We start from the raw sequence: 19,783 nt of genomic DNA, 5'->3' as shown, positions 1-19,783 counted from the left end.
CATTCCAACGGTGATGGCACAGATGCAGTACCAGCGTGTGTACTGACTTCTTAGCATTATGTGTGTTTGCTAAAGTCGCACCCTATTTTCACGCTCAGCTAATGTGCAATTGTCTCCCTGTAAGTGACTCCGGATACCCCAACATGCCATGGTTGCTGACACCCCTCAATAACCCTGTGACACCACAGAGATGCACTACAATGAGGCACATGGTGTTACCAAGAGAGTGATTGAGCAGACATTTGGCCTCCTGAAAAGCAGATTCCGCTCCCTGGACAAGACAGGAGGGGCCCTCCCATATGCACCTGCGAAGGTGTGCAGGAACATCATTGTGTGATGCATGCTACACAACCTGGCAGTGCGGAAGCGGTTGCCTCTCATCCTGGATGACGATGACCAACCTCCGGCAGCCGTGGAGGATCCTGGTCTGGGGCATGATGCCAGTGATGATGAGGGTGATGTTCTGAGCCAGCTGATCCAGAACTTCTTCTCATGAATGTCAGTATACAGGTATGTGTTGTCAAAGTATTGTTTCGGCATGACCTATGTTGGTGGTGCACTGGTGCAGAGTGTGGCTGTATGCTACTTGTCAGAATGCTTGCTGTAATGTGTCCTTTCTGGTAGTCTGTACTCCCAGTGTTTACCTGATTGTTAGGTTGTGTCTGGGTAGTTAGTGTTTTGTTTTGGGCATGTATATTGTTGTCTGCTGTAAATCTGTGTTTTTGATTGTGTTTTCTGTCTGTCCTTCACAGGGTACTTGTTCCAGAGTGCAAGTAATTGTTGTCCCAACCAATGATGTGCCACACACCCCTGGACTTTCATCGTTCACCACAGGTTAAATTTTCTGATCACTGTCACGTGAGGTTAACGTGCATCAGTTGTAGAATTCTCACAATGTGAATATTTAATAAAACAGCTCTTCACTTTGAGATGTGCTCCGTGTGTCCACACATCCAACAGTAATTTGCATCCTGTACCTGTGGGCCGCTTGCCAATGGCCCAGGATGGGTGTTGTGTGTGCATTCCACTGTATTTCTAGTTGACATCAGTGTTGACGATGAGTTAGGGGCCATGATGAGTATGTGTTGTGTTGTCCTAGTGGTGTGTCTCCCTCATATGTGTCACGTTAACATGACTCACATTACGGTGTTCGCATTGCTGTAATAGTTTGCATGCACAGTGTTCCTTAGCAGCTCATCATCGCCATGGCACAAAGCAAGTAGGAATCATGACAGAGGCAAGTATTGTGTGATTGTGAATTTATTTACAAACACGTGTAAGGATGGTGAACGGATTTTGCAATGCTGTACAATGTGATGGTAATGCAAAGTTCACAGGTAAGTTGGTAGTCTTGGTAATTGAAATGTCCTGAGTAGAATCCACAGTCATTTGTTGCACTGTCACAACTTTAACCCTCCATGTCAAGTGGGTGATTTTGAAAAAGGTTAACAAGGTCAACTGGTATGCACACAAAGGACGTTAGCAGGAGTTGGGTGCCTGGGGATATGCATGGCCATCAGCGTCTCAATTGCCCTTTTTCGGATGACCCCTCTTCTTTCTCAGGGGACCCTCATGTGCAGTCTGCTGCGATGCCGAGAACTCTCCGTCAGAGTCCTCCTCCCTCTGTGTGGCTGTTGCGGATGTTGTGGCAACATATGTTGCGGGCACACAAATCTGCGGAGGCATGTCAGTATGTCCCTATGCACCGCTGTTGGTTCATCCAATTTGTCCCACTTGGACTCCACCCGGGCCATGTGGGAGACCAAGCGGGCATGATGGGCAGCTTGCTGTTCTTTGAGTTCCCCTGAGGATGCCCACTACCTGTCTAAACCCTCCGGTGCTTACCTGGTACGCATCTATGATGCGTTCCAGGTGCGGTTTATCATGCAGTCCAGCCCCCTCTGCAGGACGAGTCTTCTGCCTGCCCACCCTCCCACCAGCCCGACCCACACGGGCAGGCCCTGCCGTGGCCGGCCCAGCCGACACTGGGCCCCCTTGAGTGTTAGCTCCGGTGGTGTTGTCCCTTGCATCCATGGGGCCCTGTGTACCTATTCCGTTGTTGTTCTGGGGCCTGGGCCTGTCCTTGTTGGAATGGGGACTCTGTCTGGTGTCCAATGTAGCAGGAGGGGTTGAGGGGGGTGCTGATGTTACTGCTGCTGGGGCTGCACGATGGCTCACGCCGGAGGGGCCAGGTTGGTCAAGGTCGTCGTCCGAAGAGGACGTAGAGTGATCCACACCGGGGAGCTCAGGGTTTGCCAGAGTCTGGGACTGAGACTGTTCCTCAGGACCTGCTGTGTCCCCAGCATCACCTGTGTTTGGAGGAGACATACAATGTATGTTATGTTTTTACAGACCTCAATGTTTCACACACATGACATTTGACACTGAACATCATTATGAGGGTCTGTACATTGCATTGTCCTAAGTTGTGACAGAGGTTGATATTGTTGGAGCACTTTGTAATGGCAACCTGGAGCATTTCGATGTGCACGTCAAGCTGTGTGCATGACCAGCTGATGTATTGATCAATTGTCTGTAGATGCCCATTGCCACTCAGGTTCCATCACATGCTTGACGCTGCTTTATTATCCCTGTCCACATTTGTGCTTTAACAATGACATACGTACTATTACACTTGGTGTATGTTGCGAGGTTGGGGCATGTGTGGTGTGATTCTTTTCTTTCCTCTGTGCGTCACATTTTTTTGTCTGTGCAACATGGTTGCAGTATGGTATGCCTGAGATCCATTGTGAGATACTAATTAGTTGTCTGTGTTCCTAGTTCACATCTCTTTTCATACAAGTCATGGGGCTAGCATAGCTAATGAAGTTGGTGCTGAGTTTTGTATGTGCCAACACCTATCTTGTCAAATTCATCAACAGTGAGAGGGATTGGGCACAGGTGCTCTCTTGCTTTTCAATGTTCATTACAGTGAAAGGGCAGAGTTGTGTGTGTTACAGTTCAGCTGCTGTGAGTCGCATGCCTCCTCAGATGCAGTCCAGATTAGTCCTTGTGTTTGGGGTCTCCATGACAATGAATGATGTGTTGTATGAATGATGCGTACAACGCAGACCGATGTGGGATTGAACTGCAGCTCACAACTGCACATTTTTTGGATGACACCATGCTACAGTGTCAGCTATGTGTATGTCCATTCTAGTCACCGTCAGGTGTCCACTGTCAATGATGTATAGGTGACTGATGACTGCCAGGATATTTCCGCAGGAGCGTCAGGAACTTGGAGAGAATGCCTCAGCCTTCCCCTACGGCCTTCCGACTCATCAGACTCTATCGTATCAGATAGCACGCCAGGGGAAAACAGGGAAACAAAACAAGGAAAGGCGGGGGGTAAACTCCGGTAGCGTTGATGGTTCCACGTCAGGGACAGTTGAGGCAATACCCAGCTGTAAGAAAAGACTTATCTCCTGTCTTCACATTCACATTACAACCCAGTTGTCTGAATAACCCCCTGTCAACACCTACCACCGTTATGTTACTTCTAGTCATATAGGGGGGAGGCGTATTTGGTTCAATACCTAGTATCCTATACAACAGAAAAACAAAAGATTAGAGAGGCGCCTCCACTATGCACTAAAACATATGCTATAAATGTGTGCGACTCACCCCACCATTCTACTGGAGAACTGTGAGAACACAGGATTGTAATCCACCTTAGGTCCACAAAGAATGAGAATCGTGCTTGTTCTGCTAATGTGTATGGTATAATCTGCCAAGGGAGTAAAGCAAACTTAGTACCCCCCTCAAAGTCACCATAAACCACAGTATATATATATATATATATATATATATATATATATATATATATAGATAAAAAGGCAGCGCACTGCGCTGTTACCGTGATTGTGAAGCAATGAGCCTTAACTGCACAGTGGTCCACGCAAGTATCCCAAGAGAATAACAGGACAAGATCTTCTCAGGGAAGGCAGGGGGAACAACCCTCGCAATTATGCAGAGCACCCAGGCAGTGCCCGATGCGGAGCACACAGGCAGTGCCCAGCCCGGCAGCGAGGACAGAGCCGGCCGTGGGGCGGAGCACCAGGTTAGGGTAATGAGGAATAATGAAGGGAAGGAGTAGCTGAGGAACCCGAGAGACTGTAACACGGCCTCAAGCCTCTCCCTAATGTATACGGAGCTTACAGACAGTGCCCGGCCCGGCGGCGGGGATAGAGCCGGCCGCGGGGCGGAGCACCAGGTTTAGGGAACCTCGGGCAAGAAAGAACGGAGTGCCCGGCCCGGCGGCGGAGATAGAGCCGGCCGCGGGGCAGAGCACCTGGTTTAGGGAAGCTCGGGGAAGAAGGAACGGAAACGGCTTCGAAAATCTCTCCCGACTGAGCAGGGAGATCAGAGGCAGTGTCCGGCCCGGCAGCGAGGATAGAGCCGGCTGCGGGGCGGAGCACCAGGTCCGGGTGATACAGGAAACAACTGTGAGCAAAAACCTCCAACTACTGAGAGGACGCTAGCAGAAACAGGAAGTACACAAACTTAAGTCAGGCAACAGCAGCAAAGACGGAAATGGGGATAGGAGCAAGAACGCTAAGCGCGTTCGTGTGCATCTAGGCTCCTTAAATACTAGAAACATCTTGGGGGCAGGACCACGGGGCATGACAGCGACATTGTGTGTGCTTGTTGCTATGTACTATGTCTACATCTCCCAGATTGTCATCTACAAGACACCTTCACAGCCAGGTCAAGGGTCACCACAGGGACACTGCATCTCCTGGAAGTGGGAGGAGACCTATAGTTCCAATGGGTGTGAGTGTAGATGTGTTTGAGTTGGCCAGTACATAGGTGTGACTTGCAGACAATTCATACATCATGACCGTGTGTCATCCATCTTGCCAAGGCATTTACTTTTGGAGTGACTGGTCCCAAGGGTGCACTTTGTTCTGGCTGAGAAGGTGTGCTTTGAGACGGCATTGATGGCATTTGAAGTCATTGCAGGACATCCTTTACCCACAGAGGCCAGCGAATCCCCCATGTTTCATGCTTCCATTGCAGGGGGTCACGATTTACGTTCAGGCTGTCTGGCATTGGTGTCCTGTTGTCAGGTGGAGGCCAGGGCCCAGCAGGGCCTAGTGTCAGCCATCTTAGCAGTACTTTTGCACTCCCTGTGAGGTGAGCATGGTTCAGTGTAAGCTTTCTGGAACATTTGGGTGGGGGACTGGTGGCTGTGACTGTTTTATCTATCCAAAGGACGGGAGTAGAAGGGCTGCCCCACTGTCAGGGGAGCGAGCTGCGAGGAAAGAGCAGAAGATAGTAACCTGACCCACGAGGAATGCAGCTGCTACCCTGCGTGCAGCTGCTCACTCCCGCAGGCAAAACGCCATGGGAGTAAACCTCATATAGGTGGATAAAGAAAGTTGTCCTTGATCATTGCAGGAAAGTGCCATTTATACAATCATACATTTGCATATTTTATCTACGTGAAATTAGTAAATGGCGGTTTGAGGTATATGGAACATACCATAGTGTCCAAGTCACAATTTGGACCACATTACAACACATGCATTGAACAACATTAATTAGTGGTAGGAATGTTAGGTGGATCATCAGGAGTTAACAACCCTTGAAGCGTGCACAACATTGTGTTCAATGCCGTTGCAAAGGGCAATTTGGGAAGCCCTAATGTGTCTTCCCTTATTAATGAGACTGCCTTGGCCTTAACCCAGTTTATCATTGAGTGAAACCATGCTTTCATCGGGGGGCGTTCTTCTGCTTTCCACTGGCGTGTAATGAGCCGTTTGGCCACAACCAGGCCCAGATCTAAAAACCTAGTAGAGGTTTTGTGCTTTTTACTTCAAGGGAATATCCCTGTTATACATGCCTCCCATATCTGTGGTAGTTCCCTATTTGTACTGGTGGCCAGCGCATGGACCAGCCCCTCCGAGTACGATTTCAATTCGTGGCAGGACCAGAGCATAAGTAGCAGATCTGCATTCAACATTTTGCAACAAGGACAGCACACGTCTATCTTATTAAAATATCTATTAATCTTGTCTGGGGATAGGTATGCCCTATGAACAACATAAAATTGAATCAGCCTAAAACGTGCATTTCTAGGGATAAGTCTGGGGCTCTCCAAAACTATGGACCATTCTTTGTGTGTATGATCTCACCAGGTCTGCTTCCCATTTGGTTCGCAGCGGTGTTAAGTCCACCATGGTGTGTTCCCAGATCGACTCCACAAACCATTTTACAAGGTGACGCCCGTGCCCATTATTGTGCACATATTGCAATAAGAGATATGTTGGGGGTTCTGTCGCAATGTTTACCCACCATCTCCGCAGCATTGCCGTCCAGGAGGCATGGTTCAGGAATTATACCGGAGAGACTCCTTCCTCCTCCGACAAGGAGAGGAATGGTCGCAGCGCGCCCTCTCCATACAGATCTCCCAGTGCAGTTATGTGTACCCCCAACCGTTCTGTTAGGTCCATTACCCGGACTCGCCCTCTCGCTGTCGGCAACACCAGTAAATGCATGACAGGCGCATACGGCTTGATGTGCCTAGTAAGGCGTAATGCCCTACGGAAACATTTTTGCGCAATCTGGAGTAGAAGTGGAAGCGACTCATGCGATCTGTTACAGGGATGGAATAAAAAGAGAATCCTGTCCAGGGAATATGGGGACTCCGGTTCAGCTGAATCCGCCAGGTGTAGCTCCTCCACCCATAGTATCTGGAACGCCAGAAAATAGTGCTCCAGGTTGGGTAAAGCCAGCCCATCCTGCGACCGGGGTAGATACAGCTTTGCCACTGCTGCCCTGCACCGTTTAGTATACAAAATAAATCCTTCTGACCCCCTCTAGGGAACAAAAGAAGGAAGCAGGCAGGTTAAGCCAGTTCGGTCTTTTCTCCGTTCAATTTAAGGTAATTGTTTGACATCCAGTGTTATAATTTGGTCAAACATGGAACCAATTGAAGATTGTCTTGGTTGGGAGTGCTTGGCATAGAGACGATCAGCTGCGTGTCGTCGGCATACGACAAACCTGAAATGCCGAACTCCTGCGTTATAGAGGCTAGTTGTCTTACATAAATATTAAATCTGGTGGGCTAACGGAAGAGCCCTGTGGCACTCCGAATTTTATGGGCCGGGGGTGTAAGAGACAGTCCTTTTCCATAACTTGGAAGGATCGGTCGTCCAGGTAAGAGCCAATCCAAAGCTTTGTCCCTGATACCGATCTCCTTCAATCCATCTTTCAGTATGGCATGATTGACGGTATCAAAGGCCGCACTGAAATCCAGAAGGACAATGGCTGCAGCTCCTCCGTTATCTGATAAGGCTTTTAATTCTTCAGTGAATGCCAGAAGAGCTATCTCCGTGCCATGGAGGGCACGGCAACCCACAATATCAAACTGCCTCCTTACATAGGAGACATAGCAAGCATCAGCTCCAATGTCATAGGTGCAGGGCCTAAGTTTTGGCAGTTTGATATTGCATGAATTTGTGCCATGGACATTTAAGCGCTTTACATGACAATCAGAACATTTGCATTAAAGCTTCCTTTTTTTTTTTAAGCACCACTGGTTAAGGGAGTTGTCCTGAATCACAGGATGATGAGCCGATGTCGGGATTTGAACCTGGTTCTCCAGTTTCACTGTCGGCACCTCTGGCCACATCCTCATTCTCGTTGCGATGCCAATTAGAACCTAAAACTGCAGGAGCACCTCAGCACAGGAATACACTACCCGTTGCCTGCCAGAGCGGCACATAAACACGATCCATCTGAAAGGGTCAGACCGAGGGAGGGAAACAGAGAACTCCCCCCAAACCTCCCCTTAAGTGGTTCGGGCTCGCTTGCTATGCTCGCTACACTGCCTTACTGTGTACCAAAATGATGCATCTCCAAAAAGTGTGTCACCAACATGAAAAGTTTGGAAAGCTGTGGCCTAGAGGGTAGGGGAGCAACCACTTTGAAGAACGTAAGATTTGCACCTGCAAGTTGGGTATTTCACCGTGAACGTAGTGTCGCATTTTGCTGGGCAATCAAGTACTTATCTATTATATAAAGAGAAGCACTAACACTGGGCTGGACACTGACCTTATTGCACTGCTGTGGGGTGGCGTTGAGCGCAGAAACCGTATAACCCCACTGAGCACCTGGAGACTGCTAGCCAACGCTGCATCAGAGTCAAATGCTGAAAGGGTTATACTAGACCCAGTTAGCAGAGCCATAGCAGGACAGCAGATGCCAACTAGCTCAGGACTCATTGCTGTGGCGCTCTATTACCTGTCTGCCCCATGTCCTCCTAAAATGGAGCAGACAGACCATCCAGTGTAGAGAAAAAAAGACGTTCGTCATCAATACAACTGAGCAGTCAGCAACAACAATTCTCAAAAGTTTGCTGGATGTCATCTGGGTTTTTGACGTCTTTGCAACATTCACCTAACAGCCTCTTTAAATTCCCTAAATGACAATATTAAAGCATCAATGACAAATAGAAAAATAATTAACTCTCCTTGGTGTTCCTTACACCCATGTGCAAATATCCATCCTAATCTTAGGTTTCTGTACCAACCACGATTGAATGTGTACTTAAGTCTCAAGAAGCATAACTTTACTCAACAAATTTAAAATGTTTCAAGCAAAAATAGTCATTGTTTCAAATACATAGTCTTATCTCAACCACTTGTACCTAATCCAGAAAAACCTAAATCCCCCCCCCCCCCCCCCCCCCCCCCCGAATCTGTAAGGTAGGAAGTAGAGATCTCACAAAGCAGACATTGGTTTTTCAAAATCTTTATTTTACACAAATCCAAAAGAGAATTTATTGAGGAGGCTGGCCACGTCCACGACCAAATCCACCACGCTGCAAGCAAAAAAAAACTTGTCAGTACAGAAAGCTCACATGGCTCATCTGCTTATATTCATATGTAGATACAGATTTCCCCAAGTCATTTCAAAGAATGAACCTCTAGAAACTTCAAACCACAAATGTAGTAATTAGAATGCTCTCTGAAGCCACAGCCACCTGAGCACCCAATGCCGCTCCCAAAAACCCAAAGCAGGCACTCATGAATGTTTAAAGGAGACTCCTATACAGCAAACCCAGGCTTTCTAAGGGGGCGATCCACACCACACAAAGCTACAATGAACTGCATCCCTCATGCACACCGTGGCAACCTAAAGGACAACTTTCAAGCTATTAAAAAAAAAACCTAGTGACAATCTTCTTGGTAAGGCCAAGGATGACAGAATCCCAATGTTCTAGATATTCTCAAATTCTAGGCATTCGGAGACAGGCGGTTCATAATCCAATAGCTCACAAGCCCATTGCAGTTAAGAGGAAAGCACTAAGCATTCAAGGGCTATTATGAAGCAAAGATGGGCATCAACGTAAAAAAGGACCATAACTTCACAACCAAAATACTTTGAGATCCATTTCTAGAGACTGCTGGGTTGACAAATGGATGGTTTCCTTCCTTCAACAGTTTGGGCGTCCACAGGGTTTTCTAGTGTCCCTTGTATATGCCTGCATCTTTTCACATGAAAAGCTCATTGTTTGTGCGAAGTGGACATGTTTATTTCACAAAAGAACATCGCGGTTGAGAGGGTGGAAGGAGTCTGATGTGAGCTGGGTTACTACAGGTGCAACGTTGAGCAAGACTCAAGTCTGAACTGTGGTCAGTTACAGATCACTAAATCAAACACACCTCACAGTTTGCTCAATGTCAGCAGGTAGAGCCAGAAGAGATAATCCTGGTATCTTGGAAAATCCCATTGGCACTGGACTTTTAATGGCCCATCGCATGATAAAAGGCTCTGGGGAAAAGGAGGTTCCAGGAGGGAAATCTTCAAACTTGAAGCTGACAGACTCCGCTCTATTGTGCTGAACGGCTGGGGAGACGCATACATCCATTTGCTTATGCATGCAAGAGCGGAGCCATGCGTCAAGAAGCCAATCTCAAGCAATTTAGTATAGTATGAGAACTAGACCAAACCTTATCTGGCTTAGTTTTAACATTGCTTTTGTATCTCAATAGGACACTGCTTAACTCTAGTTACCACAGGAACGAGTGCCTCTTAAAGAGGAACACAGGAATGTCAATCTAGTTACATGGGAGACACTAGTCTAGGTGCAATTGGACACAGTAGCAAAATCAGTACTTTAAAAGAGGGAATTTCTCAGATCCAAGCACATCATCTCAATGCCCCAAAGAAATAAACTACCAACTTCACATAAAGTAGTTTGCTGAGGAAGATCTAACTGGACAGGTGCCAAAGTTAGTCTCCAGTTCTTTGCAATTAAGACTTCGGACCGCAATCAAGGGACATTATATGCCCTGCAGATAGCGCTATCTGCAGCACTAAGCCCTAGTACTTACCAACACTGCAATGCAGGCTCTTTCCACGGAGATCTGTATAAGATCATTTGACCCAACAGATTTAAAAGCTAGATTTGCTGCATTTTAAGCTTGGGTAAATTCTTTAGTATAGACAAAGCTGTGGATATATATGGTTTTAATAATAAAAAATAGTTCTAGAACCATCAGGAGTAAAGAATGATTCTACTTTTGTGGTAATGAATGGTGCTGATGCATGCTGGAAGGTCAAGTGGCAGTATTTCAGGTTAAGGGACAAAGGCTTTTCATGACCAGTACCTGAATTTACATTCGCTAACAAGCCAGTCATTGCAGGAAAAGGGCTAGGAGAGAATTATTAGAATCCCCAATTTAAAAAAATACACCTCTATTTAACTCGAACATAGCATGGCCACGACTCAGAAGTTTATTAGGGGGCACAGAATAAATACTTACAAACTGGAACTCTGTTGCAGCTCCAGCACCAGCTTCTGCCTTTTTGTCAGCACCAGCTGTAAAATAGAAATTCTCATTAATACAAACGATCACCCAAGGAACAGACCTCGCAACACCACTTATCACTGCATCCCATACCAAAAAGATCACTTCAGCCAAATACAAAGCTACTCTGTATTTTTCCAGGGGGCTTGCCTCATGCACACCCTATTTACTCTTCACGCTAATATCAACCCCGAAAACCTGGTACGACTGCTTCATCAAGCAAGGAGGTCGAGAGCATCACACTAAATTCTGGCATCTCAATTCTATAGGAGACTTGTAACTTCTCACCGATGGCAATTAAACAAATGCAACTGTGTGCACCATAACCAAAATTCCCCATTACTAGCTAAGGCATATATATATATATATATATATATATATATATAAGAACCAGAAGTAATTGTGTCCCACACACAAACCAAGCAATTCACATTTAAAGCAGCGTACAACGGCACTAAGCAATCACTGGAACCCGATTAAGGAACCTACTCAAGTAATCACATTTATCATCTCGTATCTGGATGCAGATGCGTTACACCGAATGTATACGTTGATAAATTTATGAAGACTGCAGAATCAATGAAGAACAAAACCATCATTCAGAAATACTTACGAGGAACAGTAGTGCGTCTGTAAGTGTCTCTATCAGCCTCACCACGGTTGAGACGTGCAGGGCGCTCACCTTCAAGACCTAAAAAGAAAAGCAAGAAAAGTGAATCAACTTATAAGCTCACAAAATACCATGGTTATGGTACTACAATAATGCCAACACCAAGTTCTCCAAATTTTCACTGAATTGATTAAACATTTATTAATCATGCCTGGGAGGATGAAAATTGCACAACCCTTTCAAACCTCTCGAGAGCCAGTTATCAGGGGTGTGGAATTTAATAAGATATCTACTTGCCCATTTGACAAGCTGCTTCATAAATCTGCCTGCCCTGTAAAGAAATCCACATGTTCGTTTGGTGCCACAGTGCAGTGAAAAATAATGGCAGCGTTCTCATATGAAAGCTCTGATATTTTGCCCTTCCGATTATGCCAGGGCTAATACTATAATAGGGTTTGAACTCTTCATCAATTTAATTATTTTGCCACCTTTCCACAGATCTATATCCTGGAGCTGGAGATAACTTCTTCCAGGGATGGGAGAAAAGCGGTTGGAGGGAAAGTGAACTTGTAAACGCTCAACAGAATTTCGCATGAGCAAATCTACGCCTTCATATTTGCTCATGCGAAAAAGCAGTACACAAATATTTTCTAGAAGTGCCATCTCCTGGCCGACAACAGTACATTCTTGTGAATTTATGAAAGCCATCAATCTGCTCAAAGACCAAGACATACCATGGGTGCAATTTTGTAACTATCTTTAATAATAATTGGGCCACTAATTAGGTCTGGAGTTAACCAAGAACTTTTTTGGCATTTGCAGGTGGAGGCACTCAAGGGACCCCCCCCCACACTTCCTCAACTAGGAGTGTGGGGGGGGTCCCTTGACTGCCTGGTTTAAAAATATATTTTTTTTTTAAACCAGATTACTTAAGAAATTAATAATTCACAATTTTTATACCTTTTGGCCTTGGTCTGCCAGTCTCTGGGCGGCTTCTGCGCAGGGTAGCGGGTACAATTTCAGGGGGCAGATGCAGGAAATCTCTTAGGTACTGGATGCCCTCATTGGTCAGATACCAGTAGAAATGCCTCCAGGCAAACTGCTCCTTCACGTAACCACGTGATTTGAGAGACTGAAAAGTAGCAGATGCATAACAGATCATTTTACTAATCCTGCTTTCAATTTACAGTTGGTGTAGTCTACCAACCAGTCCACAGAATAATCCATTTACCACCAAACAGATGCCGGGCACTTTTAGTGTATATAATAAATATCTATTAAGCAGATGAACTGCTTTGCTAGACTGTGCAACTGGGTACCACTATGCAATCTCATTTCACTGCTGTACAGATTCATGCTCAATCCAGCATTAATTATCCTTCACCATGACAGATCCAAATCTGCTCACAAGCCAGGTAAGCACTTGCAAATATAACTGATCTGACTTCATTTACCACTTCAACAGGCGCCACCCTCTGACTGTTTACCATCCGTAGTTCATGGCATGCCATCAAAACCGCAACATACACAAGTCCAAAGCATACTAACGTTGCTATCTTTTCATTGTCTGCCCCTACACTTAAACTTGGCCAGTACATTATCCTGCTTACACACCATGGACTAAATATGCAAAAAGTGCACCGCTTCAAATTCCATAGCCCTGGTCTTCACGTCAATCCCTGGTTAAAAACCCCAACATCCTGCTGAAATGGTCATGCCCTAAAGAACCTAAAGCGATCCAAAAGATCACACCCTTAGTCCCACAACCTCTAAGAGGTTCTCTGTGGTCAAGATCAGTTGTACTACTACTTGCATTAACTGCAACGGCCTTTGTAAACTAATCAGATACTATTCAAGATGCCTTCAAGGAGGGGCCGACATGAACTCCATGAATAGCCAGTTAATACACAGCAACCCACTCAAGATTTTATTGGCTGAAAGAATAATACGTTCAGTCACTTAAATAACCCATCAATCTCAGATTTGACTTAAGCAGCAATAAACTACTCTGCCTTTATGTACACCACAGCTCCTGAAATCTATTAAAAAATAAAACAAAAGGTGCTTGTCTGAAACGACAACTGTGGCCAATATAAAGAATCTCAAACTAAAAGCTACAATTGCTGATGCAAGATCAATTCGGTGTCTAACGTTGATCAGATACTTAAGACTACTGCATCTGGTCGAAATCGAAAATGGCTTAAACCACATGAACACTACAGAAAATCAAATCCCATGACATTTTAAACCAAAGGTGATCAATTCCAAGCCATTTTCATCAACTCTCAATGTACCTGCATGGCCTTCATGACATGTAGGTTGGAGACATTCTTGTCAGCCAGCTCCGGATGCTTGGGCATATGGACATCTTTCTTAGCCACCATCACTCCCTCCTTGAACAGGAGCTCATAGATAGAGATTCGGTTCTTCTTGGGCATCAACATCTGAAACAGAACACAAACATTATCATAGAGCCACTTTTACACCCCAATTTAAAGTAGCTGCCCTCCTCCCCAAGAAAATGTGATGTGTGGTTATCAGATCACAAACAGATTTACTGCATTCAATTAACTGAAATTGTAAAGTACAACATCGAAGTAAGGAGAGAAATATTCTGACCACAAACAAGTCTCTCCTAGCAACAGCACTGCACAGAGGCAGATAAACTGAGAACATACAAGTTTTAATAAGTTTAGGTTTGGTCATTTATTGCACTAGCAATATTCTAATGGATTTTGCACGTCACAAACAGGGCTATGTAGCCTCCAGTGTCAAACTAGCACAAAACTTCTCTGGTTACGGCATGTTACGGAACATGCTTCACACAATGTAAACCAGCACTGGCAAAAGCAAATCGGTTTCACCTTTATGACTTATTTGCTTTGCTAAAGCCTTCTAAAGATATAAAAAAAAGATGGGAAAAAAAAGGGGTGAGAGTGAAATAATGTACGCAGTGCCATCTGAGGGGGCACTCTGGGGGAGACACCAGCATGCATTGTTAAAAGAGGGAGAAGCACACCTGGGAAAGAACTGGAAAACACACATGGAGTGCTTAACGCCTGATAAGGAAGCCATTTAACCCCTTCGCTGCTAGACCGTTTCCCCTCCTGTGCTAAGCCTTTTTTGGGCTAGTGCGCGCTTAGGCCCCTGTAACTTTTTGACCACATTAGGTATCCACGCCAAATTTGCGTCCTTTTCTTCCGACATCATGCGGATTCTAAAGGTACCCAGGGTTTGTGGATTCTCCTAGAGGGTTCCCAGAAATTAGTCAAAATACAGCAAAATTTTGGGGTTTTTTGTGAAAAATTGGGGAAAGTGGCTGCAAATGAAAGCGTCTGGGTTTTTCTCTGCAAATGATATCAAAAAAGGGTTTGTGGGGCTGAAATCACCATTTCTGCAGCTTTTAGGGAATGACAGATTTTTGTCAGAAATCCAACTTTTTTTTTACACAGTTTTGACATTTTTCTGGGACATACTCTATTTTTGCAATTTTTTGTGCTGTCCACCTCCTTCCAGATAATGGTAGAAATGGGTAGAAAAGCAATAATGGATCTTGTAAAGCTATACATTTTTGAAAAGTAGACATTCTGAATTCAGCAAGGGGTCATTTGTGTAGATCCATCAAGGTTTCTTTATAGAAACTAACAATAGGAAAAATTAAAAATTAGTTGAAAAAAGCAGCCTTTTGTGTCAACGTTTTCACCTGTAACTTCTTCTAATTATGACATCTATTAGAAAGCAATGTACCGTTACATCCGCTGGACCTTCCTGGTTGTGGGGATATATACGACTTGTAGGTTCACCAAGAGCCCAACAAACCCAGAGTAAAAAACTGAGCAGCATTTTGTAATGTTTTTTTTTTTTAGTTCCGGGTATATAGCAATTATAGTGTGAAAATGTATACATGGAAAAATTGGTATGAAAGACACCTATGTATTTCTGAAATGGGAACAAATTACAGAGCTTAGAAACAGTGCATATTTGCACATTTCCGAAATTGGGAATACTCATACTTGCATGACAATTATTGGCCATTTTTCAAAATGACTTTTTTTTTTTTTTTACACAATGTCTTTCATTTGGAAGGGAGAAATGCATCAAAAATCAATAGGTAATAACAGTTGCTTTACAAATCTGAACTACCCTAAGTCTCCCGATAAAAATGGTAAATGTAAATGTCAAGGTACTTATAGAGCGCACTGTCACCAGACGGCCACCTTGCGGTGTCGCCTATGCGGTTTCCTGGCGCTGATACTCATACCGCTGTGGAACCCCTCCTGGCTTTCCCTGTGAAGTGTCCACTCCTGGGTGAAGCCAGGCATCCTTAGCGCTGTTGGGGCCAGTGTGGAGGCTAAGCAAGCTATTGCCCAGAGTTGCAGCGTGGGGCCAGTGATTAGAATAGGCACCGAGGCGAGAATAGACAGGTCCGAGGAAATTGAGCCCGAGCCCCGCCGAGGCGGGAATCGAACCCTGGTCCCTGGCCACAACTCTGCTTCAGGGTCCGCCGCTCTAACCATTGAGCCACACTCCTCCACCCACCCCGCGTTCCCCAAAGTCCTACGAGAAAAATGGTACCTCACTTGTGCGGGTCGGCCTAGTGCCCGCGACAGGAAACGGCGCAAAACGCAACGTGGTCACACCTCAATTTTGCAGTGAAAAATGACCCTTTTTTGGCAAAGTGACTAGCTGTAGTTTTTGAACCCTAGTTCTGCCGGCACATAGGGAAACCTACCAAACCCACACATTTCTGAAAACTAGACACCCGGCGGCTTCCAGGGAGGTATGGCTTGCGTGGATCCCCCAACGTTTCCTTACCCAGAATCCCCTGCAAACCTCAATTTTAGCTGAAAAAAATCACCTTTTCTCACAAATTTTCATGTGGGAAAGTTGTGGCATCACCGGGCTCGCACAAATTTACCACCACCCAGCGTTCCCGGTAAAAATGGTGCCTCACTTGTGTGGGAGGCCCAAGTACCCGCGGCAGGCAAGGGACCAAAACGTTGTGAGGCGAAATCCACAAAATGTTTGGGCCCTTGCCTTCCGCGGGTACTTGGACTACTGCCCCATCTGTCCACCAGGGGGGCAGGAAGGCTGTAATTTTTGTGGGGGTGGGGGCATGGACATACCCTTTTTTGGGACCCCCCACCCCAATACAAATTTGCCCCCAAAAAATCCCTGGCGTCTAGTGGTCTTTTTGCCCCCCCCGGTGGGGCAGATTGGCGGCTAAAGCCCCCATCTGCCCCCAGGGGGAGCAGAAAGTCCATTAGATGCCAGGGAGGTTTTTGGGCAAATTTTTATTAGGTTGGGGGCTGCCCAAAACGGTGATGTGCGCAAAGTAAATATCCCTTGGGTCTAGTGGGCTTTTTGCCCCCCCCCCCGGGGGCCAGATTGGGGGCTACTGCCCCCATCTGCCCCCTAAATGACACTAAAAATATTTGGGGGGGGGAGCAAAAGCCCTTGCCTAAGGGGCCGCTCCCCCCTCCCTGGTGTCTAGTGGGTGGATCCCTGCTTGGGGATCGCCCTCCTGGGGCGATCCCCAAGCAGGGATCCACTGGGGAGGGGTACCATTGGAAAGGGGAGATTCTCCCCTTTCCAATGAAACCTCTCCCATCTTCTACGTGACCGGGGGGGGCTGAGATAGCCCCCTGAGCACATACAAAGTGAAATTGAAATGAGCCCAAAGGCTCATTTCAGTTTCGTTTTCTGTGCAATGAAGACAGCGCGACCTGCGCGCTGATCTTCATTGCACAGAAACCAGGGAGGGGGCCTTGGGAGCTGGGGAAGCACTTCCCCAGCTCCCAAGGTCAAAGGCATGAAATAGAAATCCCTCTGCTGTCTGCAGCAGAGGGATTTCGTGCCCCTGGCCTCATGACGGAATGGTTCCGTCATGAGCACCGATGCTCATGACGGAACCATTCCGTCATGAGCATCGAAGGTGTTAAAACCCTGTCCTCGTTTCTGGGATGGCTTGTAAGCTCGGGGTGATGCAGCCTGCCCACTTCTGAAAATTCTCTGTACTTTTTACCTCTACCTTTCTCCTTTCCCGTCATTTCCCATTTTTTACTTCATTCTTTTTATCCTCTTGTCCTCTGCTTTTCTTTCTTCTGTATTTTTCAATAATTTTCTTTTGTTTCAATTTTGTCCCTCCTGTCTTATTGTCCTGTCTATTTTTTAACGTTTGATTTCTCTTTCTTTACCTCTTAGTTTATTCTTTCTTCATCTTTGTTCCATCTGCTTTATGTACTTTGTTTTTCCTTTGCTTTCTCGACCGTTTGTCCGTTTCTATTTTTTAGTTCTTTGTACTCTATCCTCCCATTTTGTCATTTCCCACTCTCCTCGTTCACTTTTTTCCTTTGTCTCATGTTCCTTATGTTCTACTTCCTTAGTCATTTCACTGTTTTTTCTTCCAATTTCATTTTAATGTCTCTGCTTCTCTTATTTTCCTTGTCCTGTTTCTCTGCCATTCTTTCCTTTCTCCCTCGCTTCCTCTCCTTTTTAGGTCTCGGCTGCGAAGGCTGCGCTTGCTTGCTTGGGATTTGGTTGGGGCGGAGGCTCTCTGTTTTGGCTATTGCAGAGCTTCTCATTCATTGGCTTTTAGGGCTCTCATATGTATAAAGGGCTGGGATTAGTTCGCGGATAATCTTGCGACTTATTGATTGGTTGTGGTACCCTGGAGCGTGCACGTGCCTTTTCCACAAAATTTGACTGTACTGCGTCTCCCTTCCGTGAGTAGGCGGGCTCTGTGGTTGCCTGACTGTGGCGCGTAATACATTCTGCTCAATGGAAAATCTGCCTCTATTCTTTCTGACTCTATTGCTCAGCTCTTTCTGTTACGCCACCCGCTACTGAGAGCCACCCGGCCTTAATGTATGTAATGAAAAAGTATTTTCTCTATAGCCCCGCCTTCTAGAGAAACACGGCTCGGACACAGGCTCCGCCCCGTGCCACCACAGCGGAGTGCTGCACGTATGCGCAAAACGACTGTCACCAACCTGGGTTTACAACCCGCTTCGGGCGAGTGCGGTCGTCTGGAGTTGCTGCTACAACGGTGAGTGTGACGCGGTTTACCCAGTACCGATGCCCCCAGCGGGACTAGTTTCTGCAGCCTCTGCATCGTTTCTTGATTAAATGATGCAGTCATAGATACAGTAATCAGCCAATTTCTATTGATATTTAAAGATACGGATGCATTTTATTATTAGTTCGTATTGTCATGAAATAAGTCAAGAATGTCGTGGATGAGACATTTTTGTTTGTTTATTATGTATGTATGACAATGTAGCTGATGTGTGCATATTTTTGTAATTTCTTCGGTGTGTCACTTGGACTCCTAATTGCTTCCGACTGCACAGCCCTGAATTGTCTTGGTGACGTCCAACAAATTGCTTTTAGAGTACATACAGTTCCCTACCTTGAGAGTTACGTAATCCTTGTACCCCCTTGTCACGCCAGTTCTTCCCCACAGGTAGTTTGTTGAGTGCAGTAGCTCTTCCCACTGCACACAAGATGTATTGTAAGGCGAATTACATTGCCTTGAGAATTCATAATATCGCCTAAGCAGTCTGAGCTTCAATTAAACAAGCATTTACAATGCAATGGTCTCGGCATTGGTAAAGTTAGCGCTATTGCCATTGCTCATTACATTATTTTTGTTTATGTTTTTGTTTTTAAAACATTTAAAGAAACGGCATTGTCATGAGCAATGCCAATAGCTCTAACTTTACCAATGCCGAGACCATTGCATTGTAAATGCTTGTTTCTCTCTAGTTATCAGTCTCTCGCCCTCTATATATTCCTCTCAGTCTCAAGAGCAAATGGACAAAACTGATCCAGAGAACCTAAATTAAAACCTTTTGCGATACAGCTATTGTGCCATTAACCCCTTCCATGCTCATGACGGAACGGTTCCGTCATGAGCCACGGTTGAGCTGTGCTCATGACGGAACCGTTCCGTCATGGTCCCGCCCGCGCTCGAACCCTTCAGCACCGCGGCGGAATTCGCCCAGCGCTGAAGGGGTTAATGCTGTATGGTTGCAGCAGACATGGGCTACTTAAAGGGCAGTAAAGTCCAAGTTATAGGAACTCAGTGTTCATTTATCAAATCCCTTATTAGGCAGTAGCTCACAAATGTTTAAATGATCTTAAGTAGCTCTTCCAATAAGAAAGGTTGGAGACCCCTGGCTTAACCTAGACATGAGCAGTGGAAGAGTACAAATGCGATGATTATGTATAAAGAAGAAAAAAAATAGAAGAAAAAAAAAAAAAAAGAAATATGCTCCGGATGAGGGAGAAAAACAATGGAACAAGGTGTAGTGATGCGCCTGCAGACCAATCGGTTGAATTTGTGGTGAAG

General features: G+C 45.7%; 1 protein-coding gene across 4 annotated transcripts in view; it reads right to left on the bottom strand.

Moving 5' to 3' along the window:
• Positions 1–1,244: 1,244 nt before the first annotated feature.
• The window catches only part of LOC146869336 (small ribosomal subunit protein eS10-like), a 33,567-nt gene continuing 15,028 nt past the window's right edge, over positions 1,245–19,783 (bottom strand). For 2 of the 4 annotated variants that reach the window (XM_085650776.1, XM_085650802.1), the window contains exons 2-6: positions 13,725–13,874; positions 12,391–12,562; positions 11,434–11,511; positions 10,776–10,831; positions 1,245–2,309 (exon numbers count right to left, since the gene is read on the bottom strand). In XM_085650776.1, the coding sequence (XP_085506902.1) occupies positions 2,175–2,309; positions 10,776–10,831; positions 11,434–11,511; positions 12,391–12,562; positions 13,725–13,874 (591 nt within the window). In that variant the 3' untranslated portion in view covers positions 1,245–2,174. Of the gene's footprint in view, positions 2,310–8,741; positions 8,828–10,775; positions 10,832–11,433; positions 11,512–12,390; positions 12,563–13,724; positions 13,875–19,783 lie in introns of those variants that run through there. The other 2 variants (XM_085650818.1, XM_085650836.1) reach the window with 1 other exon arrangement.

Source organism: Triturus cristatus, chromosome 1_1 (assembly GCF_964204655.1).
Source record: "Triturus cristatus chromosome 1_1, aTriCri1.1, whole genome shotgun sequence".
Classification (NCBI taxonomy): domain Eukaryota; kingdom Metazoa; phylum Chordata; class Amphibia; order Caudata; family Salamandridae; genus Triturus; species Triturus cristatus.
The sequence above is the reverse complement of the archived record's forward strand: the minus strand, read 5'-3'. Positions and strand labels throughout refer to the sequence as shown.